At 45.8% G+C, this 27,574-nt stretch overlaps 1 protein-coding gene across 1 annotated transcript in view; it reads left to right on the forward strand.

Annotated features, from left to right (window-relative positions):
- Positions 1-27,545, forward strand: part of LOC8044009 (ral GTPase-activating protein subunit alpha-1) — an 85,758-nt gene extending 58,213 nt beyond the window's left edge. The window contains exons 31-44 of the mRNA XM_029993773.4: positions 122-391; positions 1,368-1,571; positions 2,911-3,058; positions 3,814-4,004; positions 7,642-7,823; positions 10,716-10,823; positions 12,096-12,167; positions 14,249-14,372; positions 17,232-17,387; positions 18,508-18,666; positions 20,857-20,984; positions 22,067-22,197; positions 22,757-22,927; positions 24,244-27,545. Coding sequence (XP_029849633.3) covers positions 122-391; positions 1,368-1,571; positions 2,911-3,058; positions 3,814-4,004; positions 7,642-7,823; positions 10,716-10,823; positions 12,096-12,167; positions 14,249-14,372; positions 17,232-17,387; positions 18,508-18,666; positions 20,857-20,984; positions 22,067-22,197; positions 22,757-22,927; positions 24,244-24,299 — 2,100 coding nt within the window. The 3' untranslated portion in view covers positions 24,300-27,545. The remainder of the gene's footprint in view (positions 1-121; positions 392-1,367; positions 1,572-2,910; positions 3,059-3,813; positions 4,005-7,641; positions 7,824-10,715; positions 10,824-12,095; positions 12,168-14,248; positions 14,373-17,231; positions 17,388-18,507; positions 18,667-20,856; positions 20,985-22,066; positions 22,198-22,756; positions 22,928-24,243) is intronic.
- The last annotated feature ends 29 nt before the right edge of the window (positions 27,546-27,574 follow it).

Raw genomic sequence — 27,574 nt, forward strand, 5'->3', positions numbered from 1 at the left:
CATGCGTTGATCGGGGTCTCTAGTTGCGTCCGACGTGGCAGTGTCGTCTTTTGTACGGGAACCTTCACAATTACATTTTTCTCGACCTAATCTACCGACTCTGTTCCTTTCTTTCTCCCAGGTCCTGGAGCACGTGCTGACGGGCAGAGCACCGTCCGTCCAGCCGGACGTGGCGTCGCTACTGGTGACGCTCTGCCCCGGCACCAAGGTCGCCGACACGGACCCCCAGCCGGCCGAGATTCAGCCGAGGACCCGGTCGTCCAACCCGGCCGGGAGCAACCCTGGGTCGGGAGGGGGCAAGATTGCTCGCTCCATTGCCAGTTTCGTGCCGCCCGCTGTGCTCCAGAGCGACTTGCGGAGGAGCGGCAGTGTCAAGCTGGCTGCCAGGATGGTGGGTTATGTTTCGTCTCGCATTGAAGGGGCATGGAACCCTCAAGTCATTCTCTACAAGAAAACCGCCTCGAACGAGCGACACTAGGAGTGAGACGTTAACGTTGCATATAAAGTTAGTATATAAAGTCCGAGCTTCTGCGGAGCTCAAACCTGGGTTGGTGCGGTAACAGTCGGATGCTACAGCCGCTGAGCCACTAGCACGGCTGCTCTTGAAGAGTAAAGGGTTTCACTGGAATGCAAGCATGCTGGCGAGAGGGAGACGTTTTGAACGTAAATAATGAAATAAAATAATAAGTGCAAATGAATAAATAAAGAATGCAATGAATAAAGAAGGATAATAAAAAGAATGAAAAGTGCCTAGCACAAGTCCACCCAAAAATGAGGAGATGATAATGAGGGGGAAAAAAGGGGGCATTTGGGCAAAAATGGGACCTCTCGTCAGGACCACTGACCCTCTGCTCTGACCAAACGTATTTGTAGAAAACCATTTATTTCATTTTTTTTCCGGTCGTGACATTGAAATTTGGTGTTTTTTTTTTTTTTGATAAATCCAAATTGACGAAAATTGTACTGGGAAGTGTTTTTCGGATTTTGAATCCAGAACTGTAGTTACTGTCGAGATCGGTTATAACGCAGTCAGTTATAACGAAATAGCGGCTACAGCGAAGCGAGAACGATTTCCCATTCCCTTTTGCACTTCGTTGTAACCGAAGTCGATTATAACGAAATAGCGGCTACAGCGAAGCGATCACGATTTCCCATTTCCTTTCGCACTTCGTTATAACCGAAGTCGGTTATAACGAAATAGCGGATATAGCGAAGTGATTTCCGATTCCCGTTGACTTCGTTATAACCGGTCTCGACAGTATATTTCAAATGTTTCCAAAGTAGGAGTGGGCGCTTACTGCAATGTGGGCACGCGCTCGGTATTTCGTAACAGGTCCCGGACCACGGTTCCTTGTCTGGTCTTTCAGATCCTGAGCCACCTCCTGCACCAGCTGGGCCACTTTCCGATGGGGCTTGGGGCGGCCCAGCTAACAAGCCTGGTGGGGGAGCAGGATGACGTGCCCGCCTTGCGGGACAGCGAACTCTCCAAAGAAGTCTTCTCGGCTCCCAACATCCAGCTCTTCGTCCTCAACAACGCCGCCATCATCTCTCTCGTCGAGATCCCCGCCCAGGCTAGCCTCTTCGTCCTCCTCCTCTCTGCTGCCACACTCCCTTTCCCTCTTTCATTCTCTATAGTCATTGACGAGATGAGAAAGGCAGATAGAGGTCCTTCGAGGCTGGTTCGCACGGTTGTGTTTGAGTGTGCTCGGCTGTATTGCGCTTCCTTTGGCGATGGCCGTTACGAGCTCTTCCCAGCACTGGAAATGACGTGGGCTCAAAGCAATTCTAACCATGTTATAAGTGATCATTTCTCGTGGGTCGTGCATAGATTTAATCTCGCAAATACTGCATAACCTTTGGTGTAAAACCTTCGTAGATGGTGCATTGATTTGATCTCGCAAACGGTGCGAAACCTTCAGTCTAGTTACACACAGATTGGAAGTGCTTCAGGGCTTCCTAATAGATGGTGCCAGTTCGTTTTCTCCACGTTAAGAGGTTGCAAATGGACGCGACGCTCTCGAGCACGCTCGAATGCAAATCTGTGAACAAGCCTTAAAACCGCTCTAGCTGCCAGAGTAACCCAATAGACAAAGGTACTAGACCCACAGCACTAGATGCAGTAATGGTAGTCTTCATTTTTGTCTGCATTGAGGGGGTTTATAGTCCTCTTGCTATACCTGAGTGTCCTTTCTTCAGTCTGGAATATGAAGAGAAAAAAAAAAGAACAAGTCCAACCAATGATGCTTGTAGCCTGTCGGGGTGCCGCTGGCCAGCATATATCCTTGCGTAATAATCCTGGTTTTGCGATATTCTCTGCAAGGTTGATATCAACATCCATCACTTGCAGATCTTTCCTTTTCCCCAATTAACCACGCTTGGCGAGTGCACCAGCCCGATCTGAAGGTGTGCGTGCCGTGATGAAGCGTGATTCACGGGATTGTGGCGTCCGCCATGCGCTTATCACTTCTCCGCAGCACACGGGTACTGGGTGAGAAGCGCGCTTGACAGGGCCAACCTACCCGTTGTGGCTGTGAGTTGGCCACCACTTCAAAAAAGTATGAACGAAGTGAATATACAGGTTTTTTTTTTTTTTTATGCTGAGCAGATTTGTTTAAAAAATTGTCGAGGAAGCTACATTTATGCAGTTTGTGCAGGGTAGTTACATGGCCAGGGGGACATATTGTAACAGTCAGTTGGCTAATTAAGTAAAATTTGTTAATTTGCTTTTTAATTAGTGCAAATAGACATATGGTTTCAATTAGAAACTTGTCAATAATTTGTTTATAACTGAAAATACTAATGCTTATTTTATATTTCGAGGCAAATATTCAATAGCGTGTTGTTTGAAACTACCGTCATAAATTTGGATTACTGTATTCTCACGATCGTGCTGTTACGTTGACCCCTCAGGAGACTCCTGGAGGGGCGGCGAGCGTGGGGCTGACGACGGGCAAGTCGCAGGTGCGAGCCATCGTTCGCGACCTGAGCGGCAAGTTTGCCTGGGACTGCCTCACCCTGTACGGGCCCCACGGGTGTCGCGCCGGTTCCTACCCGCCCGGTCAGTGGCCCTTGTTTTCAGGCTCGATCTCGTTTCTTAGTTGGTGGGGCAACTTGTTCTAACATTATGTCGACTCGTTGGAGTTGTCCGTCGTGTTCGTCGGGGTTGTCTGTGAAGGTGTAATGTGACAAGGGGGGCATATTTCGAATACTTACGAGCACGGCCCGTGGGCGTTAGTCGGGTTGCGAGTTGAAGGTGGTCGTTCTTTTCGTGAACGGGTGTTCACTAGCTTTGCTTCTTGGGGTTCTGTAGCTGTGTCTTGAGCTGCCAAAGTGTTTGAATTCTTTTTGACATATCTGTGATGGAAGCATTTTGTTCGCTTTGACAGAACTACCAGATGGAAGCGTTATGTTCATTTTGACAAAGCGTACAAGTTTATTTCGACGACACTAAAAGTATGTGCCAGCACCTGACCATATTTTTGTGGCATGGTCGGAAGATCAGTTTGCGCAGTTCGGCGAATTGACCTTTCGTTTATTCACTCGGTTCGTTTACATTTTTTTTGTAATCTGTGTGCATCTTAAACATACATCAATGTGTGACGAATCGCAATACTTCATTCTGACACGCATTTAACAATTTAGCAACGGGCCGGGTCAAGCCACGGAGTTGAGTAGCAATATTTGGTGACAATCCCTCTGGGTCCGTCCTGAAATTCATGTAAAACGAAATTCGGGCGCGCGCAGATCGACTCGCCGCTTTTTTGCAATTGGGGCCAAACCGGTCCACCAACGAGCTCTTTCTGCGTGCGGTAGGTCCAGTGCCGGACCCGTGCCTGCACTACACAACGCAGCGGCAGCGCAACCCCGAGCTGCAGGAACAGCAACAACAGCAGCAGCAGCGACAGGGCGGAGACTCTTCGGGAAGGAGAAGTCCCCTGCATAGGCCCCCCAACCTGCTTCCGCTGCTGGACAACACGCAAGAGAACTACGACAACTTGGACGACGTGAGAGCAACGGAGCGTTTTCTCTTTCCCTTTGAAGTTACATTCACACCGCTTATTTTATCGTGCAAAAATGCGGCATTTGCTGGAGACACAATGACAAACTTATTTGTGGACGTGCAGCACGTTTACTTCGCATGTGTATGCTTCGAACAAATCTGCAGGCCGTTTGTGCGACCAACGGGACGGACTGTCGTACAAGGAAGAAACATGCCTCGGTCGTTGCCCGCAGGCTGTTTTTTTACAATGTATTTCCAGTGTGACAGTGACTTAAAAGGACCGTGGAACTGTTCTTTATCTGTCGCATTGTGAAAAGGTCTCAAGCTTCTGGGGGACGCATCGAATCGAGAAACTGTCGCCTCTCATTTTCAAGATTGTGCCATGGAAAGTACCTCATTTTCCGGTCTTTGTAAGTTGCATTGTTGCACAAGTCCCTATAAAGAAGTTTGTATGTGAGTCACACCTGCCGTAAAATTTCTTAAGAACACCCACCTGAAATGAAGAGATAGATGGCGAAAGATAATGGGGTGGGCTATCTTTGGAAAATGCCACAGCAAAACTTTATAAAAATTAGTGATAAAACACCCGGGCACCCACCACAAACCACGTAATGTGGGAACTGATGCCACAGATCGCGGACACAACAGATTTGCGTTTCGCGATGCGACAAACACGCGGGAGTTCGCTACGAACTCCTATGTGACGGGAGAGGATACCTCAGGTTGCGGATGCAGCAGATCCGTGTTTCACAGTGCGAAGGACCCACGGAAACCTGCCAAGAACTCGCATCACACAGAAACGGATAGTACGCAGGCAGCGGACGCAGCTCAGAGCGCAGACGCAGCAGAATTGCATCTCACGATGCAATATACACGCGGGAACAACTTGCGCGTTACAAGAATTAATATCGCGCGTGCATATCGCAAACGAAAGCCTGGAAACCCGCTATGAAGTTGCTTGTCAGACGTGCGGGTACCGCAGATTGTGCGGCTGATCCGATTCCCATTCGACATCGCGTGGCGTCAGATGAGAATGGGGGGGTGGGCAATGTTTCAGAATTTTTATGCTACAAATATTTAGCCAGAAAAACGGGATGGGGGATCTCTTGGAGGAGGGTGTCTTTACGGAATTTTACAGTATATGTTTGTAAGGTCAGCGTGTGGAAACTGCATTGATAAACCTGCACATTTGCATTGGGATTTGATATATGTGGAAGCGGGAGCCAGTTTCAAAATTCTTGTCAACAAGCTGAACGAGAGATATAACCCCTGCAGCAAATTTGCACAGTTAAGGTCCATACTTAAAGAAAGAAAAAAAGGCACAAAAGGTGCACCATTCCATGAGGTGCACTGACGGAAATCGTGACTTATACAGGGTCTGTCCCAAAAGTTCCCGGAATTGTTTTTTTTATAAATCATCTATTCAATATCAGTTTACAATCTTTTCAGAACTTTTCAAAGTAATCTTCCCCTGCTTCGATGCACTGTTGCCAACGCTGAACCCAATCACTGAAGGCGCCCTGGAAGCCGTCAACAGGAACCTCCTTCAGTGAGGTCGTCGCAGCTGCTTTTACCGTCTCCAGCGTCCCATGCCGAGTTCCTTTCAGGGTTCTTTTGATTCTTGGGAATAAAAAGAAGTCCGGTGGTGCCAGATCGGGGCTGTACGGTGGCTGGGGCAGCGTTGGCACACACATTTTGGCCAGCAACTCGGAGACAATGAGCGCGGTGTGGCTTGACGCATTGTCATGGTGCAAGATCCAGTTGTCGCAAATTTCTTTTCGGACTCGTCGAACCCTGTTTCGCAACCGTTTGAGCACTTCACAGTAAAACTCCTTGTTGACTGTTTGTCACTGTGGCACGAATTCACTGTGAACCACACCTTTTCTGTCAAAAAGCACAATGAGCATTGCCTTGATTCGCGATTTGCTCATCCTTGCTTTTTTCGGGCGAGGAGACTCCGTGGTGTGCCACTCGCTGCTCTGACGCTTTGATTCGGGATCGCACTCGAAAAGCCACGTCTCATATCCCTGTGATCACTCTGTCCAAAAATTCTGGGTCTGTTTCGAAGCGTTCGTGCAATTCCTGACACTTCAACAAACGCTCTTCCTTCATCTCACTCGTCAGGACCTTTGGCACCATTTTCGCGCAGACTTTCCTCATTTGGAGATCCTCTGTTAAAATGCGATGAACGATTGTTTTGGGTATTCCACACTCATCTGCGACCATTCGAACGCTTAATCGCCGGTCCTTGTTCAAAACGTGACGCACTTTTTGCACCGAGTCATCCGTTTGTGATGTCGACGGGCGTCCCGAGCGGTCGTCGTCGTTGACGGACTCCCGACCTTCCCGGAACCTCTTGTGCCACATGAAAGTTTGGCTTTTTTTCATCGCGTCGTCGCCGTAGGCTTTCCGAAGCATTTCGAGCGTCTCCGCCCCGTTTTTACCTAGTTGCACACAAAACTTGATTGCATAACGTTGCTCCAAAAACTGGTCCATTTTTTTTCTCGACGAGGGTGCTGTAGATGCCTCTGCGCGGAGCGTGACCTGCCTCAGCAACTGATAGCAGACAACTGAGACCGGTCTCGTTTCGAAGCTTATATCCCCCACTAACTTCTCCACCTGAAGCCCCACCCCGCCAGGCGGCGTTGCCGACCACAAAAAGTCATTCCGGGAAGTTTTGGGACAGACCCTGTACACCGGAGAAACTGCGGTAGTATTTTCGGTGTAAGAGCTTCTGTCGTTCTAAAAGGTGCATTCTTACCAGATTGCACACTATGGACCTTGAAAAAACTATCTCAAAATTGTTTCGTGGTGCCAGGGCTGGTCTGAGAAAACACAAAAATCGTGCGTTTTCTAACGGAGGTGTTGTCCTGGCGAAAGCCGAACATCGGCTCCTTGACATAACACTTCGGGACAATTCGTTGGAGCACTACGTCACGAAACTGTTGCTCAGCTGCCACCAGGAGAGCCCTGCCGTGAGAAAAGACAGTTTGCACGTTCAGTACTGTAGTCTCGGTGCGAAGAACCCAGCATGAACATAGGCCGACTGCGTGTTTATTGGTGCTTGTAATACAAAGGAAAAGGCCCAAGACACAGGCATGGCCACTTCTCACAACGGTAGCAACCTCTGTCCTTGTAAGATAGTGATAACGATCGCAGTTTCAGAGTTTCTGTTTTCTAGCAGCAAACAACGCTGCAATCTCACTGGCAAAAAAAAGCTGCAAAGACAGCTTGACGAGGCCAAGGACAGCAAGAACGCAAAAGAACACAAACGCACGAGACAACGAACATCATTTGCTCTACTATACTGAGAGTAAAACCATATCTACAATAATCAAATGAGTACTAAAGCTTCAGTAGGAGTTAGAAGTGTGCTCCATTGTACTAAAACTTAGATAATTATTGCAAAAATAGTAAAACCTTAAAAATTCTAGAGTTAAACTCTAAATGGCGTCCAATTGACACCCATACTGAAAGGGTGCGCGTAAATTCGTTGGTTTATCGACGATTCCCCTGATCTTGCTTGAGACACTGTAGGATAATGGATGGCGGACACCGTACTGCACAATCGGTTGGTGTCTCCGGATCGAGAGGCCACCTGGGCCCTGAACGGCGCGCTTTCCGCGCATCCGTCTCTGCAGCTGCTGCAGTACGTGGGGCACACGAGCCCGGAGTGCGTGCAGACGCCGTGCCAGCCACTCAACTCCGCCCCCAAGGCAACGCATGAGCTGGCGGGCATCCGGGAGGCGGAGACCATCCACTTGGTGCTCAGCCAGCACTCCCAGGAGGGTCACCACACCGCCAGGGCCTCCTACAGCCCCGAGTGAGTGGCACCCCCTCGCCGGCGACCCCCGCCGACTCGACCGGTCCCCGAAGGCCGGGTCACGCACTTTCGACAGGTTGCAACTCCGTGCCTTAAAACCTTTTGGCCCTTTGAGGTCATCTGTCAGATGTCGCCCGACAAATGCGTATACTCATTGCGGTCAGTTGTTGTACGTGCCTCGACTATGTTAACTTGTGTCATCTATCATCGGGTGCATAAGGGTGATGCCTGTTGACGGCGTACGCAGCCTACAGGGGGCGCTCTCTAGCTATCATCATCATCGTTTCTGACGCTTTGTGTAGGATAGCGGACTGGGTAGACCGTGCAGATCTTGGATCCCATGGCTTGTAAGCTCGCTTCATGCGCTGTTGTGGTCACGCGCGGCCAAGCCTGTTTTACGCTTTGTGTTTATTGGTGAAGTGATACTTGTAGTAGGACATTTTATCAAAGCTTGAAACCGTGGCACGTGTATAGTCGTGCTAAGAAACACTTAAGCGCTGAGATGGTGGTGTGCTGTTCTCTACCCCTACGAAAAATTTGGATGATGAAGGTAGAGTATCCAGCGCTTAAAGGGCCCATGAAACGATTTTTGGGTTGGGATAAATCATTTTAGATTGGGATTTTACTAATAGCACATCGTTCAGTGGGCCAAAAGAGAAAAGGTAGAAAGTCTAAAGCCTGACTTTCAGTGCGAAAATTTGAAAACACAGCGGACTATTTCGTACCCCCTCCCCTTCGTAACCTCTCTGCCTTTTCACTGTGATACATCCGTGGTCCCAAAAGCGCGTCATCGGGTTCAAACTGACGTCACACGAAACCGGACCTCATTTAGTCCCTTCATCCCTAAGCTGACATTGTGGTGGAAGCTACGCGCTTGCCGGACCAATCAGCCGCCTCCGTTTCATCACCTGACCTCATTCTCTGCAGCCACATTTGCCACGCTCACGTGGCAAAAGTGTGGCTAGCCCAAGGAGCACGTAGCTTCCACAGCACTGTCAGCTTAGGGGTGATTGGGGTGGGGAAAGAAACTTGTGACTGAATTTTGAGCGACGGGTTAATCTTCTAGGGGGACAATGGCTCTCTCAGGGTACACAAACCAGGTTCCAAGCGAGAGGGGCCTCCCCTTTCTTCGTCTTCTTGAACTGTTTGGTGGAATGCGCGATTTATGAGTTGAGGAGGAAAGCGAAACAGGAAAAAGTTGGAAAAGCGTTTCATGACCCCTTTAAGGACCGACGAGCAGTCAGAAAGGAGGAAGCGCTCTCTCAATTCCTCCTTTCCATTTGAGAAAGGGGGAACTCCTCCTCCTCCCGGCGGGGAGTAACTCGGAGACCCGCTCCTGTGTGGAGAGGAAGGGAGAAGATTGCTTGAGGGAGGGGACAGAAGGAAACTGGGAACCGGTTTTCTGCCCGGCAGAAGACTATTCTGTAGGTCGGCCTTTAACCCCACTACATCTGCCACGGCGAATAGTGTGTATTTTTTTTGTGATTCGGACAAGATAAAACTGAGAAAGGAATGTCTCGTCAAATTGAAAAGAGGAAAACGAAATTGGAGAACCTCTGGCGTAAACACTTCAGTGAAAGCGACTCCGTGTATCCTGTTGGTTCCAATGTGTTCCGTGAGTCCTTGTCTCTTATTAGTCCCAAATTGATTCCTTTTTCAATTTGTAAACCAGTAAACAAACATTTCCTTAAAATAAGTGGCAGGAAGAAGCGGTGGCTGGCTTCCAGAGTTGTTTCAATTAAATCCCTGCTTAGTATTCACCCGGTTGATGCGAAACGTGCGAGGCTCCCTCGTGATCAAAGTCCTAAATCTTGTATGTCGGTGACACTTTAGCGTCCCCCAAAATTTAGGTACTTAGTAACAATTGAATATCAGTGCATCATATTTTAACCGAACGACTCGGGAACCTCCTCCAGCGACGGGGGCGACCGTCCTGGGCTTACTACTGGTCACAGCCGCTAAAAGCTTCTTTTCAGTCGAAATACAAAATATAAGTGGCGTGAACCGTTTCAATTGTGTATGAAAGTAGTTTTTGTTCAGTATTTTAGATCAGAAAAGAAACAACCACAGTTTATAAAGTACGGAAACAAGAAATGACTCGTCGACATGCCCGCCACCAAGCGGTGGAAAAGGCGGCGCATACTAGAAAGGAGTAGTGGGATCAGGCGCCGACACAGAAAGGTCCCGGATGTACGTGGCGGCGCTGCGGTCGTTTACGGACTGAAGGATCCGACCGGCTCCAGGCGTTTTGAAGGCCTTCGGCTAGCGGCCTTGTCTTGCGGTTTGGCCATTTCGCGGTATGGCAGCGCAAAGAGGCTCCCATTCTGAACTGATCTTTACCCCGTGTTTGCTGTCGTTTGTGGCCAATGAAGTGTCATGCCGAATTTGTGTTTAATCGCGCAGCAAATGCAACGCGAGCCGCCCTGGCTGCCCGCTTCATACAGCCTAGACAGAACACGCTTTAATGGCGCCCTCTCGAGCCATTGACACGGAGTGCGGCAGCTGTGAGCGCTCGCTGAGCTCACTCTAGTTCACGGCCACTCGAGCAACCAAGGATGTCATGAAGAAGGTTATTTTTTGCTTGTTTTTATGATTTTAATTTGCCTATAGCTTTTAAAATAAAGCGAAATTCAATGAAACAAAAGTTTCATTAAGTTACTACGTTCAGTGCGCTCAGGTTCGGTGCAAATTAAAAACCAGTAAAAAAGTGCTTGCAGGGCCCCTTTAAGATATTGATGAAAGTCACAATATCTTAACCTCAATTGTGCAAAAAATAGCAATAGTATCTTCACCTAATTGTCAGGAATTCGAAACATCCTATGCAGGTTTGAAATGTGGCTTTAATGTATATGCGAGGTTGGTTACGGACTCCATGGTTTTTCTTCTTGACAGGATGTTGGCCAGAGCGGCTACTCCACCCAATCCGACGGAACCCCTGTCGCCGTTTCAGTATTCGAGGCTACTCCTGGAGAACTTCAACTTCTTTGCCTGGGAAAAAAGGTGATGCCGTCTGGTCAGCTTCCCCTTGTGTGCCTAACGGCTCAGAAGTATTTTGATTCGAGGATTCCCATTTTGAAGATGAGTGCTGTGGAATCTGTGAGATGTCAAAGCATCCTACACCTTTGACGTTGTGTGGGGCAGGACTTATTTCGTTGACGTTTGATCATTGTTGTAGCAAAAACTGAGGCATGCAGTTGTGTTTTGATGACTCTTTCATAAGCCCTTTTTGCGCATTAAATTTGAATCATCATTGGCTTTTTGTTTGGGATCAGAGTCATCATTAGAGTTCTTTGTTTTTGGTTTAAACCGAAGAAAGTTGATAAAAGTCTGCCCAATTTATTTTGCCGCATTCGTTTTTAATCAGAAGAGGTCAGTTTCTTCAACTGCCGGGTGCCTGGGGTGAGGGGGTCGTTGGTCGCCATTGGGTTACTATTGACCCAGTGTCCACTTCCTTTCGGAGGTGGTTTCTGGAACTCCCTTTGTTAAGCTGTAAGAGTGTTCAACATTCTATGAGGACTTCAAGGGGTCATTGTTCCTTTAATATTTTGGTCAATATATCTTTTTTTTTTTTTTGGTGGGGTTTTGTGTGGTCTCCAAGTGCTGGAGTTCGGGTATGGGTTGTTTTACATACTTTGTGCGCACTTGACTGCAGAGGGCACCCGGGAAAGTCCTGAATAATTTTTTTAACCTTCTCCCAAGCTTTTTGTAGTAATTTAAAAAGAAAATCCCACAAAATAAAAGATAGGAAAGAGGTGCCAGAGCTGTGTGAGTATCTGTGGTGTGCTGTGCTTGAAAACGTGGTACCGGTTGTGGCTTGGCAATCACATTTGATTGATTGGATTGGTGTACAGAAACCTGGGCAAATACACGTGTGTGTATCGCAATCAAATTAAGTAATCGTGACTTGATTGGAAGTGAAATGTATAGTTGCTGTGTGGATCAATATCTCCCTCGCTTGTACCCAAGTATGCTTGTTTCTTAATTCCTGTTCCAGTTTGATTTATTAATGCTATGTTGCTATTTTCCTTCCTGTCATTTTACGTTGTTTTATGTTAACAGCAATGCTAAAACCAAAATACATATTCGCCGAAAAAAAAAAAAAGAAAACTTGTTTTGTTGTATATATTTTCACCGATAAAAACCGAAAATTTGCGTTCAAAATAAAAACAAAAAAAGTATGCAGAATTAAAAATTAAAAAAAAATAAAGAAAACGAAAACTTTGAACCTTAGTCATAATCAGTGTCATGACCGAGATCTTTTTTGTTGTTCAGGCCAAAGTTTGACCTGGTGAAGAAGAATGAAAAGCTGCTTCGGGAGTTGAGGAACCTCGACAATCAGATGTGGTATGTTCGCCGATTTCATTTGCTACGCTTACAGAGTCTTTCTTGATAAACAAAGAAATGATGCTGAACTCTTGCTTCTAACTCATTGACCATCACAGTTAATAACATGAAGGATATATTTAGTGATCAAAGTATTTAGACTATCTTCGCTTCTTCCTGTCCTTTATTAGTTCTGCTTGAGGAATGTCGGCTTATTTCACAAACTGTTGTTTTGAGTTTTAGTGTTATGCTCCATAATTTTGGTGCACCGTCATTCCTTTCCCCACATGGGCCGTCATTTTATTCGCGACTCCAGCGACCTATAGGGGGCGCCACCACCAAACAAACATGGCGGCTGAGTCCAGGTCGCGGCGGCTCGGCAGGGCCGCCTGAACAGGTGGCGCGTTCAATTTAACAGATTTTCTTTTGTTTAGTGCCCAATTTTATAGGTATTTGAACTGAGACGGTTAAGTGTAGCCGGTGCAGATAAACTTGCAAAGCATAGTTTTGTTTTGCCGGTGTTTTTTTGCTCTTTTCGTGTCAAACTTTCGTTTCAAAGATTTCGTTCAAAACCGAAACTATGGGCTCCGGAGAGACGGTAATATACTAATCAGTTTTGATCATCTAAAGAAAGCGGCGATGTCTACAGAATTGTTCCACAGAGAGTAACTTTTCAGCTAACTCGCATGCCTCGACCATGCGACTTATCTGTCCGCGAAATCGAGCTTTTGTGCGTATCCGCATTACGAAACAACTCCAGTCGCCTGCTTGGCCAACAACACAGGGTGCACAAAAATTACGAAAATTAAGCAACCGCTTCTTGAGCCAAGGACCATGTTAACCCGCCGGCGCCCCACTAAGTAGCTGATACTCGTATTTCAATTCAGGTTTTAGTAGCAATCGAGAAGTCATTTTGCCTGAGCGGATTATGTGTTATATTACGTACTGGGGGGGGGGGGGGGGGGGGGTCGGGTCGGGTCCCACTAAAGCGATATTAGTATATCCTTCGGGTTGAAATATGAGCTTAGTTGACTAGCTATTAGGTGAGCTGCTGAATAAAAGTATATTTGACAGACGGAGATGTACTACTTAAACTTAGCCAAATGGTTCTATAGCCGGCAGCACGGAGACAAACTGAAGAGAGTCTTCATTGAAGATCCACGCAGAACCTCTCTGCATTGAACTTTGCTTCGAATCCTGAACGGAGACAATGAGTATATTTTTTTGTGGCCGGTTCACCTGACCAATGTAGATGTATATTGCTGCTGGCATTGACGTCCTCGTAATATAAATATTGGAGGCGCGATAGGTCAAAATGCCGTGACAGCATCTAACGTTGCGAGACTTGTCTCCCACCTTTTGAAAACATATAATTTCCCTCATTCATCATTTGCAGCGAGCAAGGTTTCCTGAATCAAGTAATTGCGAAATCAGCCCAACTCCTTCAGTGTGTTCCAGAGGCTTTTTCGGCGAAAAGCAGCCAAGATGAATAGCCCACGCACCGACCGGCGTGGGTGGCTCAAACTTGAAGCTAACCGAACACAACCAAACTCAAGAAAAGCAGCTATCGAACCTCCCCATTCACTTGACTGCAACATTGATGTTCCCTCCAGTATCAGTTACCAAGCAGTCGTCACTTTGAATGTGATTCGAGACAGACAAGAAATCAAAAAGTTTTTCCGTGATTCCTCCTTATCCAAGAAATCGAAAGTACGCGACCGTGTGCTGTGGAGTAAACGGGCTTTCAAACACGTAATAGAAGAAGACAATCTACTGAGGCTTCACCACACTAATGATCACTCAGGCGAACTTAAGAAATATTCGGACCTTAGTCAAATTACATTGTTCGCCACCGCGCCGACAACACGTCTCCGCGAAAGCCACCAAAGACGCGGAGGGGCGCGGAGCGACCTGGACCGGCTGGTTCCCGGTTTTCCCGCTTGGCGGCGTCCATTTTGCTGGAGTCGCGAATAGTTGCTTTGACTACAATATTTTCTTTTTTGACGTTTAGGTGGCTGGTTACTTTCTAGAGGCATGCACTTGCACAGTAATGGCTTTCTTGCTTAATATTCTAATCAATAATTTTTTTTTTTTTTTTTCAGCCGGGAAACGCACAAGATAGCAGTGATATATGTTGCCGAAGGTCAGGAGGACAAGAACTCCATCTTTATGAATAGCTGCGGCAGCCGTGCCTTCGAGGAGTTTGTCTCGGGCCTGGGCTGGGAGGTGAGGTTCAACAGAGCTACCGGGAACCTTGGTTACCCAAAGTCAGTCAGTCATCTTCATCTGGCAGTTCCGAGACTTCTAGGCACTGTGCCTAGAATACAGCCCCTTTACCAACTAGCAGACACAATTCCCTAGGGAGCCATTTTAGGGAGGTTTCCTCCATAGAGAGTCGCCTTGGGAGGTTCTCTCCCGAGAGCATCACCTTAAGGAAGTTTTTTTCCTGCTTAAGCCTCTCTTAAGGCCCACTTCAGACGGGCCAATTTCACCCAGTTACTTGATGTCGCAACATCAGCAACACGGACCGCTCGCATCCACACGCAGCAACCAAGTGCTGCGATTCGCCATCATCATCATTAAATTTTATTTTTCTTGCACTATTTAGACACACAGTTACGCGCTATAAACATGTTTTTATACATTTAAATTGCGTTGAGAATATATTGTCTCATCTTTCTGAAACAGTCTATTATATCAGAAACGATTGGTTTCAAACCAGAACCCAGTCTTTAGCTGTCATCGTCACCGGCACGGGGTATAACGGGAAAATATTGCGCCCCCATTTCCTGCTGCTGCTCAAATGTCTTTGAATTGCTCCGAGTTGCTCACTTGTTTCGAGCTGTACCCGACATCAGCAATTTGTGTCTATTTAGGGAAAGCTAGGGAACAACCCCACAGCCACTCCAAAATTGCTGAGAAAGTTTGCCTTGTCTGAAGCGGGCCTGAAGAAGCACCCTAGGCCCTAGAGAGTCGTTTGTTCCTCCTCGGAGGCAAACCAGACTCCCCAATCTGTACTGCTTTGTGTCAAGCGACATGCTGCGTTAACTCAGCTTACCTTCCAGATATGACAGAAAGTGATTTGTTGCGTATCATTCACGCTATGTCAATAACAAAAACGCCAGGAATCGACAATATTCGAGTTAGAGACATAGGCTGCAATGTCGATAAAGTAAAACACATTTTGCTTAAAATAGTGAATGACACATTGCATACCGGAAATATTCCTAAGGGTTTAAAAGTATCTGTGATAAGGCCGTTATACAAAAAAGGAAAGCAGCAAGAGGTCGGGAGCTACAGACCCATATCAATCCTACCATTCATGACACACATAATCGAAAAATGGGTTCAAATAGCAATGAATAATTTTTGCGACAAATTTTCCCTGATAAGCACTATGCAGTATGGCTTTCGGCAACAAAAAAGTACCATTACTCTACTGGAGGATTTTGCTGACTGCATTACCGAAACACTCGATAACAACAAAATAGCCCTAGCTCTTTTCATAGACCTGTCAAAGGCATTCGATACCATTGATCATTCGTTATTGTTGGAAAAATTATATAGTATGGGGTTTCGAGGTCCTTTTTATCAATTTTTCGAGAATTACTTCAAGGATAGATTCCAAATGGTTAAGATAATGAATAATCTTAGCAGCCCGGCTCAAGTTCAATTCGGGGTGCCACAAGGAAGTACTTTGGGGCCAATGTTATTTAACATTTATATGAATGGGTTAGGGTTTCTGCCCCTTCAGTCAAAAATGTTTCAATACGCGGATGACACCGTATTAGTTTTGCCACATGAAAAGTATGATGAAGCAATTTCTGTTTTTCAGAGAGACATTGATATGATAATTAGATGGTTTGCTGCGAATTTTATTTCTGTGAATGTTGCAAAAACAAAACTGATGTGTTTTCGAAATCCGCACAAACAGATAGTAACATCTCCAAATATTTGCTTGCACTCGGTGCAGTGTCTGGATTGCAGCTGTAAACCTTTAACATACGACAGTTCAGTTAAATATTTAGGCGTCTTTGTTGACGAACACATGCTGTGGAATGCGCAGGTGGAATGTGTTGTAAAAAAACAACGAGTCATATCAGCGTATTTGTATAAACTCAAAAGTATGTGCAGCTTGAAGATAAGATTACTTGTGTTTAAATCTTTGGCGGAAGCTGCACTACGGTACGGTATTACACTGTACGGTCATTGTTCAGAATACAAAACACGAGCGATAGATAGGATACTAAAGCACATGATAAACAACATATCATATGGAACTTCATATCAAGTATTGGAAACTCAAGAGAAAGCTAAAGAGCTGGACATCCTGTTTTTTAAAAGCTTTTTTATATATGTAGCAATAACAAATAATTATTTCAGTAATTCCTACAAAACTGTCGTAAATAAAAATAGAAATTTGAGACGTACTGAAAGATACGTCATTCCGAAAATATACACACTGTATGGAAAGAAAAACAGAAATCATTACATTCCTTCTTTACTTAACGAACTCCCAGAGTCCCTTATGAATATAGATTCCACTAGGGCACTAAAAAGGAAACTAAGGAATTGGTGTCAAGCATCTGAGCTGTACATATCGTAGCCTGACCGTTGCAGATATTTCATACTTTTATTTTATGGTTGCATGAGCAGACTTGGCTATAAGCACCTATATTTCATGCTTCTAACGTGTTCCATTTTTGTATTTATTTGTGTTGCTATTTGGGTGTTCCTTTCATTTTTGTTTTGGGCTGCGGAGTGCTTTCTTTGTTTTTGTTACAACATGTATTCTAGTTGGTCGCCTGGCCCCACATACAAGCAGAATGCTGCTTTTGTGGGCCAGCTCTTTATTTTGTATTACTTGATCTGAAAATAAAAAAATTGAATTAAATTGAATTGAATTGTCTTTCTCACTAAAGCTGTATTATCAATTTATGTGTTCTGCTAAGCTCGTTGGACACTGCACTATTCTGAAGTGGAGGCAGGGTGTGAATGAGAGGGTGTCTTTAACTGGTCTACAGAATTACTCGAAGTTGCGGCAGAACGTTTTAGCGAATTTAATTGCAATTTTATGTTATGCAGATTGACCTCGAGATGCACACGGGCTACAATGGTGGACTAGAGGCCAACCGCAGCACTGGCAGCACAGCGCCTTACTGCGCCACCTCTTTCATGGAGGTGGTGTTTCACGTGTCAACCCGCATTCCCGCCATTGAGAAGGATTCTGTCACCAAAAAGGTGGGCCCGAGGTTGACCTCCGTTTGCCTTTTATTTGATATTGAACTTGTGAGGGTGGCCTCTGCCTTCCTCGCGTTGCACTGCTGTGCTGCCAAAATGTCGACGCACATAAGGTGTCGCTTTGCCCTCGAGGGCATATAAGTGCGAAAGTTGCCCTTGCGTGCAATCTTCTCAGCATTGCGCCGCTGTAGTGCCGTAAGGTCGCCTTGCTGGGAGCTTAAGGCCCGTTCTCACACTTGCGTTTGCTTGCGACCGAATTCTTGCGATTCGTTACGGCGAGAGTATACACTGACATGGCTGATGCCATTTATGAGGCCACCCTGGAACTTTGTTTCACTTTAGCTGGGGAAGTTGAGTTCTCTTGAGGAAATATTTGTTCCTAGTAGGGTGACTCTGTTTGTTTCTAGAGCAAGTAAATATCTGAGTCGTAGAAAGACATTGTTTTAAAAAATAGTGTCACCGTATCCCTTTGGCTTAAACATGCTGTTTAAATTTCTGCACTTTAGCTGCTGTGTAAGTGTAATAACATTTCATTCTAGCATGTTTTATGCTAGCGTAAGCATATATATTAACCCTCTTGCTTTCGAGCAAGTTCTGTCGAGCCAGTACTTTTAAACTAAATTAAGGCAGCTGCTGATATTACAGAGATTCATTGTGTGATATCAGCTGTATACATGCATGTTTGTTTCATTTTCTGAAATATCATGCGAATCTATGCATAGTGTTTGTTTGTTTGTTTCATCGATATATTGTTGTTTACATTTCTTGTTTTCTCGGCAATGCATACCCAACAAAGTCATCCACGGTGCAAACGCCAAACTAAAGAAGATGGCTCTGACCTGAAAACCTGTAACTTCACTTATAATAAACAGCCATTTCTTAATTGTGTTTTGTATGTTTTAAGTGGATGTCATTTTCTTAAAAAAATTATATTTTGTGGAAAGGTCATTGTTATAATAGAGGTCTATTACGAGTGGGTTTATAATAAATTGCCCTCCGCTCTCTCAAGACTCTTACGGAGTTTTCTTTCCATGGTTTCCGACAAAACGTCAAAGGTGGTGCACGACAGTGCAGCCCAATCGCATTCCAACGGCGTTTATTTTTATTTTTTTTCCCCCAGCTGCGTCACCTTGGCAACGACGAGGTGCACATAGTGTGGTCGGAGCACACGCGGGATTACCGCCGGGGTATCATTCCCACCGAGTTCTGCGACGTGCTCATCGTCATCTACCCCCTCGGAAACTGGCTCTACCGGATACAGATCAACCCCAAGCCGGAGGTGCGACATTGCAGTCCTCCGTCTGCCGTTACTTTGCGCATCCTCGTCTGGAAGCCGTGACGCTGGGAATCTGGCAGTGAAATCTGCGGTGCCGATTTGACTAAAAATCACGATAGACTGTCGGTAGCTCGCTTGTTGACTGCTCGCATTAATCTCTTAGACGTTCGTTAAGTTACGCCGATACACGGCAGCGAGGAGTGAGCCACGAAGGCAGCTAGGAGACCGTCGGCGTCTGAGGTCGATGGTGCGTGTGTGACAGGGGGGCAAAGTTCAGTTTGGCTCGGTGCAGCGATTCGTTGACACCCCTAAAGTGACAGACATATTAAACCTTTAATTGGAATCGCGTCAGATGGAAGTGCAAGGCCTTTGTCTTTAACCACCCTAGACTGGGTGGAGAGGGAGAAGAATTCAAAATGGAATGCCTTCTCTTTCTTTTGTAAAAAGGTACTTTGTTATTTCAGCAGTTCATTCATTTCATTTCATTTCATTTATTGATACTGTCAGCCCTTGCACAGGGCTATTACAGGGGTGGAGAAAAAAAAGGACAATAACAAACAAACATGTACGCTTACACGCAAGCATACACAAAGGTTACAGACATATTGAGAGGCTTCGTCATTTCGGCAGTTTACGAAACGAATATCACTTCGTAGTTGTGAAACATTTCTTTACACAAGCTGTAGTGGTTTTAGTTTGTAGCACATACAATAATATCACTGACACGGTCCAGAAATTCATTTAGCGACATAGATGACACAGCAGAATCAGGTAATATATTCCAATCTTTAATAGCCCTCGGAAAAAAACTGTACTTAAAGCAATCGTTTTTAACAGATGGATTAGGAATGTACATGCTATGACGATGTCTTGAGGATTCGGTGGAGGAAATTTCAAAGTACTCGGATTTCCTTATTTTTACGCAATTATGAATAATCTGAAAAAGAAACTTTAACCTTTCATACTTCGTTCTTGATTCAAATGTAGGAAGATTGGCAAGTTCACATAGTTTTGTGGGGGAATGAACGTGGCTGTATTTATTAAAAATAAACCTGGATGCGAGTCGCTGGATTTTCTCCAGCTTATTGCAATTTGTGACGGTATATGGGTCCCATACAATTTTAGAATACTCGATGACGGGTCTTACCAGTGTCTTATAAGCTAGACTTTTTATTTCAGGAGTTGCAATAGCGAGGTTTCGTCGAAGGCACCACAGTGCTTTATTAGCTTTGATGCATACGTTATCAATGTGAGTGTTCCATTTTAGATCAGGAGTAAATATTAAGCCTAAGTATTTATGTTCTTTAACTCTCTCCAACTCAGCACCCGCAATGCAATAATTATAAGCCAAAACATTTATTTTTCTCGTAATAGACATGAAGACAGATTTTTCAGGATTTAGCACCATTTGCCAATTTTGACACCACTTTTTAATTTTTTCTAAGTTACAGTTTAATTCGACTTGATCAGCCGATGTTTCAATTTTATTGTAAATCACACAGTCGTCGGCGAATAGTCTGATTGGAACCGAGATGTCATTGCGCAGATCGTTAATGTAAATCAAAAATAAAAGAGGACCCAAGACACTGCCCTGGGGTACGCCTGAAACAACTGGGGACATAGTGGATTTGCTACCCCCAACTTTAACGTACTGTTTCCGTGATGAAAGATAAGAGGAAAACCACTTCGTGATGGCTGGATTCTTAAAAACAGCACTGATTTTCAATAGCAATTTGGGGTGAGATACTTTGTCGAACGCCTTTGCGAAATCTAGGAATATTACATCAGTTTGACCACGACAGTTTATCCTTTGAGAGAGATCATGAACAGTTTCTATGAGCTGGGTAGTCGTGGAAAGACCTCTGCGGAAACCATGCTGCGATTTAAATAATATGTCATATTTTTCAAGGTTCAGTTCAGTTTATAAAAGGGAACTTTTGTTATGGGCATGATTGAGGTACCGTACAAACAACTTGTGCAGGCTTTACATGAAGCTGGGCTGACAATCAGAATGATTGCCGTTTCATTTTAAGTTGGTATTTCTTGTCTGGGTCTTCTTACGCTTATATCCATCCCGAGCGATTTCACCCGAGTTAGTTGCGCTTGGTAGCCAGGTTAGTCACCTAGCCCTTCTTTTGTATCGATAATTGATGCAATGGTAGTCTTTCTAATTATGCATGTGTGACCGTGCAGGTGCCGTTCTTCGGACCCCTGTTCGACGGTGCTATTGTGGACCACGTCGTTCTGCCGAGGCTGGTCAGGGCGACTGCCATCAACGCGGGGCGGGCAGTCAACTCGCTCAAGCCCATGTTCCGCACTTAGTATCCTTTTTCCTAGGCAGGTTCTGTTACTGGGAAATGTGGAGACGAACGAGCGAACAAACAAGCCTTTGGTCATTACCATAAAGTATGCTAAGCAGCGAACTAAGCACACTTAACAAGAAAAATCAAAATAGTGAAATTTTTTAGCTAGGCAGATGGAGGAACAGTGATCCTTGTGCTTAGCTAAGTAAAAGAAAGCAAAAGAAACAACCGAGCCAAGCAGACAAGTGGGCAGGGAGCAAGGTACTTGGCGTAGTAACTCACTAAGGAATTGCTAACTACACTCATTGTCAATTCAAGGAAAAAGCAAGTTTTGCCCATTTTTTATACACCGCATGAAGTAGTTCATACAAGATTTGGTTGTCAGGGGAAGAAGAAATGCTTTTGGCGTTTGAAACATGTACGGCTTGATAAGATAGCATATATCTAATGTAAAATGCCCTTGCATATGACTTAATTATTCACAAAAAGAGAGAAATTTGTAATGCTTTGCAAGGTGCCAAAATTTTTTTTACTGTGGTTCTTGAGGTGAAAACGGGCGTAGTCAATGCTAACTAGTAACAGCTTGTGGGGAGGCGCTTTCCTCAGGAGCTCGAGAGTAGACGTAATCATTTTGGGCCACCATCAAAAACTGATGACTGTGTGTTCTCTCAGAATAGCATAGGAGGACTTTGCTATCCCTCTTACTCTGGGTAGTTGAAAAGTTGAGTGGGGTGGCGAATTTAGGAGTGAAGTGGACAGTAAAGAAGGTGGTAAACTCTCTAACGAAGAAAGTGAAGAATATAAATTTGATACAGAGAATGGCAGGGCACTTTTCTAGAACACCCGATTGTTGCCTTTCGCAGCACTTTGCTGTGTGTGCGCGCTTGAGGCTTACCAGACGCTGAAGCCTCCTCCCTGTCATTCTTATCCTGTCAGTAACTCTAGTAAGCTAATAACGACTGATGCTGTTACTTAAGACGTCGGATGAAAGCTAGAAATGTGACGAGCTTTGGCGTGGAGATACTTTGAAGTGATGTGGGAGCCCAAAAGCGGGTTTTAGTCGCGTGCTCGAGGCGCTTCCTGAGCTGCGTGCACTCTAGCTACGAGCAGCGAGCTCAAGCCTTGGAGACGATTGTGCAGAACTACAAGGAGCCGACGTCATTCGAGGAGTTTGCCTCCAAGGTGCTGGCACCGGCTCCGGCCAAGAGCCCCCTCCAGCTCCGCAGATCGGGTGAGTGGTCGATCTGTGAAACGTTCAATGGAGGCTATGGTGATTGCGGTGTAGTGTGATAACTGCGAGTTTTGTAGATTGAAGCAAGAACTAAAAGAAAGGGCGAGAATCATAATTTCTGGCGTAGTGCAAAGAGTTTTTTTTTAGGTCTGGATCGAGCGTCAGCAGTGTCGGTCGTTCTTGTGCCTTGACTGATCGCAGTTTCCGACATTACCGGTCTGTCCCATCATTGAAACTAAAGTGAAGGCTAGCTTGCTTAGATCCTTTTATTCCACTATGGTCCAGTCGTGGAGCGTAAAGTTGCGTTGCGCAACTGCTTCACACTTTCTGTCGACCGGAGGCTACTGGCGCTTCAGTGGGTGTGTGCAAGTGATAAATTGAGTGGCCTCTTGAAAGTGGTGCATTTGGTTAACCATAGGATGATGAAGGCACGCTCGAGAAAGGTAAAAATGCGAGTAGTGACGAGGGATATTGCAGCAGCCTGCGGCAACGGGCAGGGAAGAGCGAGTGAAATATTCCAAAGACTGAGCGTCGTTTCGTTGCGTCTCCCCGTCGGCAGCCGGGCCGGCCGGAGCAGAGGGCGGTTCTCCATCGATGGGATCGACGTTGGCGGCGGCACTGCTGGACAGTGACAGCGGTTCCTCCCCGCACCTCCACCACCACTTCCCTCGCCCTCGACCGGCCACAGTGTCCACTTCCGCCGGCGAGCAGGGCTCCTTTCCGTTCACAGGTGAGCGTGCGGCGAACACGCATTTCAATTGGCTGCGCGGTTTAACTGCGAGGCACTTGGGCCTAATGCTGCCACGCGCGGCATTAGGAGAGATCTGGCAAGGGGGGTTCTGCAAATACTCCTAAACTCCCAGACGTCGAAGACACTCTATATTCGGTTCAGGCTTCAAATTGAACAGGACTAGTATTCGGAGGCTTAAAAATTCTAGAGCAGGGGTTCTCAAACTTTTTGGTCTTGGGGAACCCCAGCAACCTTTAAAGAGATGCCGAGGAACCCCCCCCCCCCCCCCCCCCCCCCCCTTCCCCGCTGTTTTTCTGCCTAAATACACTTTTCAATAGAAGAGTTCACAAAATATTCATTGCGCACATAAAACAATAAAGAGCGGAACACATATTAGACTGAAGGGTGGGATTACAATGAAAGACAGTATACATATTAGTGTGAAGGGTGGGGTTGCCTTGCTCGCAACGGCGAATCGATGCTGGGCTCAGTCACGCTTAGGGCCAGCCTCATATATGGTGCCGGGTTCAGTCAGTTCCTGTACTCGCGGAACCCAAGCGAGCACTCCGCGGAACCCCTGTGTTCTGCGGAACCCAGTTTGAGAACCCATGTTCCAGAGGTATTTCAAAGTTTCAGAATGCCGAAAAACGTATCTTCAGTCAGAAAACAGGAAACAACACGCAAAAGATGACATGAACGGCAAAGAGCCGTACGGTACAGTTTTTATATGGTTAACGTTTGTTTTCTGCAGAACCGCTATTTGAAAGTGGGGTCAACCTATAACTCTTAACCAGAAGTCAGAGTAAACTTTTCTAGTCAACCGAGATGCTCTGCCGCAGTGCACCGATGCAAAGCAGTAAAATACTGCCCCATTGTACTGGCTTCAATGAACCACGTCGCTGCGCTGTGGGAAAGCAGACCTGCCGAAGCCCTCTCACCACCAGCACATGCATGTCTCGACTTCTAAAACGTGCATACCGTAAAATACCGGGCAAGCGCCCACTCAAAATTGAGAGATAATTGCGAAAAAATGGGGGATGGGCACTTGTCTAATCATCATTTTTATGTATAAATGTACTGTGCCTATTTTCTCAGATGTTAGAAATTTGTTTATGGGCGCTTAGTGTGGAATGGGCGGATGCGCGGTATTCTACGGTAGTGGTCGAGTTCACCTTTTGGGAAAGTCTTTTCTATCGCGATTTTGCCTCGTACGTGGAGTTTTAATGAATTACTATTAGCTTACCTACCGTGTTTTGTTACTTCGAAAGCCGTGCACTCGGTTTCCTCACCCAAATGCCGTTTCCGTCTCCTTACAGATCAACAAGCCATGTCTGCGTCACAGAGCCACAGTTCACCGCCTGTACCGAATTGACTCTGTCGTGGGCACCATTCAGTTCTTCACCCCGTTCTGATTTTTCCGCTTACACACGAACGACTGATTTTTTTTTTTTTTTACATTGTTATCGAGGTTGACACGCCTGTCCTGTAGTAGAGATCGGCGTGTCCAAACTTCACCAAGGCCATTGTTAATCCTGTTACTGCGGTTGTCAACTCCCTTCGTTGACGGCAGCAAGTTTGTGTTTTTCTGGCACGAGCCCTCGGAGCCTGCTGTGCGTCCACTAGAATGGCGCGCATCTTCTGTTTCTCTTCTGGAAAAAGGCGCCGAATGCTCTTTCGTACGTGGAACTGTGATCATCGGAGCTTCGTTTTTTTTTCGACAGGTTATTTTGGTACAGGAAAGTGTTTTGTTTGGTGGACAAAGGAGTGGAAGGGTGCTATGTTCATGGTGCTGTTTCTGCAGAATCTTCTCTTCCTTCCTTTTCTTTTTTATTTTGCGTGCGTGTGCATGTCTGTGTACATGTGTTAAGTTATTTAGGTCGAGCACAAACGTTTCCTCTTTGGTCCTTCGCATTTTTTCTTCCCGCAATTCAGCATGTCGAGAAACGGTGGAGCGTGACGTCGTGTAACCGAGGCATTGGATCATTTCATGCTAGTAGTCACATACTAGTGTCACATATTCAAATCAGTTATGTGCTCTCCTGCTTTGCTTAAAGGGTATTTTCGTTCTTTTATCATTTGAGGTCTTGCTTGTTGCTGACAGAGATTGTTGCATATTCTTTTGTGTTTGGTCTGCCCTAAGCCTAAGGCTTTTTTCTTCTCTTTCCTCTTGTCTAGTTGGTTGACGCGACACTCCTTTGCTTTTAGCCTCGCATCAGAGGCTCATTTGGGCTTCGCGAACGAACGGGACAGATTTTTTTTGCCTTCTATTCTCCGTTTCGCACCAAGTCCAACCGTGGCCAAAGCTACATTTGGTCTTGATGGAGTCAATCCATCAGCAGAAAAAGTGCACTGTCGCGGCGGCGGCGTCTTTGTACATCTGCTATGACCAGGTATAAAACAATCATGTGCAGAAAGAATTGCTGGATCGCAACGTGTTCACTGTGCATGATTAATTTGGCCGGCGATGGCAAACACTAGTCATGTGCGAATAGTGGATTTCCAGTTTGAAGTGAATAGCAGTTTAGGCCGAATATTTTCTAATCAAATATCAAGTAGTTTCTCTGAGCCTTTCACAACTGTTGCACCATGCTTAAAAGGAAACCCAGCTAAACTCGTGAAAATTTTTCCCAAACTTCTCTTTGTCCATTTATGAGCTCATTTTCATCCAACTAGGCTGTGACCTCAAAAAGTCTGGTTCCTTGGGATAGCGAGTAAACGACGGATTTAACATCAAATTAAACCTATAGAGGTGGCCAGCTATACCTAATTGAGGAGATTTATAAATCTTGCTATGTGCAAATATTCTTTACTCTCTCTTGAATTAAAAAAAAAAAATGTTGTGAATGATTAATGCTGGTTTTTGGGGCATCTCTGCCTAACGTATACTCTTGCATGACGGCCACAGTTTAATTTTGAAAATTTTGCTGCAATGTAGATATCGACATTCACAAAGTTTCTGGTTTTTTTTTTTTAATAACACCAGGTGCGTGTGTGCACCATTCCAATCGAAAGTGTGCCTTTCTCGAAAACACGCAACTGCAACGTTGTTACCTTTCGAAGTGCTTGTCGCAGCGGGTTACTTCGTTGAGCGCGCTTCTTACCAAGCTTCGTCGCACTGCGGAGAAGCAAGACCCGCGGGGCTCGCGTTTGCAGGTGTTGCTTCTTTGCGGTGCACCTGTGGTCAGTGAGAAGCTTGCTCGACGTGGCTAACCCACCGTGATCAGCTTTTCAAAAAATATAAATGTTGCGGTTCATCTCAAAGCACGTATCGAATAGCGTATTATTCGAAACCATTCGAAATTTCGAATATTCGTGCAACACTGGCAAACGCACAAAGACGGCGAGCGGTGCGATGACACCCTTTTGCCGCCGCTCGATTGGCTCCATCGGATCCTGGCATTGGCTGCAGTCGTACTTAACGCCAAGCGGAGTATAGTTTTATTATCGAGACATGCGAGTCGATTTGTTTCCCTCCTTTATTTTACATGTTGCCATTATCTGACCTATAGTATTACATACTCAATCCAGAAGAACACGAAAAGGGGCCAAGTTTGTGTGCGTTTCTAACGTCCGTGTATTTTGGTGGAACTACCGCCGTGCACAGAGCACCAGTTCTGTACAGCACCGCCGGGTGTACTTAACACACACCGCAGTCATGGGGACGTCTCTATCGCTTCTGGCGTACGACGACCACTGTACATAATGTAGACTGCTCGTCCGCCGCGAGCAACGTCTGATCCACTTGCACGGTTGTTTCAACCCGTCGGAGAAAGACGTTTGTGTGAGCTCGCCGACGACGGACATATTTTTTCGTGTCTCACCGTTCTTTTAATGCGCGGACAAGCCTCGTTCGCGCGTTCACGGTGCACCGCACGCTCTTCCCCCAAGGGTGCGAGTTCGAACTCCAATCTCCCTGAGCCGTGTCTTTCAGAAGGAGCGAATGAGATTGTCCCAGAGTTGCCAGCTCGTTCGATTTGGATCGCGTAACGTGCGGGTTAAGCGGTCCACACGTTTGTCTGGAACACCTTTCCTAAAGAGGTGCCATTTTTCGACGCGAGCTTAAAGGGATGTATTTCTTGCGGTGGACGGTTTCTCTTTTCCATACTGTACATATGTACTTAAAGCTCCGACGCTGTAAGTGGCGGCCCTTTATTGTTTCAACTTTACGATACCGGTTTTCGGACGAGACTATGGGATTTTCGAGGACGACTTGGCACAACCGAGACATGTTGGCAATTTGCGAGGGTGTTTAGAGCATGCCTTCCAACTTTGAGTGGGTGCAATGTACGCTTAAAGACTGTCTAAGGGCAAAGACGACCTTGACGTTTAGCTTGCGAGTCCCAGTCCGGTCATCCGCGGAAGCTACGGTTCTGCCGTTTGTAAACGGATGCCATTTGCACATAACTGTGTGTGAATCTAATGGAACACATTCTGTACATAAGCTTGTCCTGGCACAATCCACTTTTTTTTTTTTTTTTTTTGTAATTTAACAAGATTGGATGTAGCGTCGTACAAAGGAAAGCAGAGATCCCCGGAGCGGAATCTCGCTTTCAAAGTGGACAAGAAGACGCTCTTGTATGTGCAATCAATGTGCAATAAAAATGCAGCGATTGTCCGACATTGTCTTGTTGTTGAAGTTCTTTATTG

This window comes from Ixodes scapularis, unplaced genomic scaffold, assembly GCF_016920785.2.
Source record: "Ixodes scapularis isolate PalLabHiFi unplaced genomic scaffold, ASM1692078v2 PGA_scaffold10__122_contigs__length_95168666, whole genome shotgun sequence".
In the NCBI taxonomy this organism is placed as follows: domain Eukaryota; kingdom Metazoa; phylum Arthropoda; class Arachnida; order Ixodida; family Ixodidae; genus Ixodes; species Ixodes scapularis.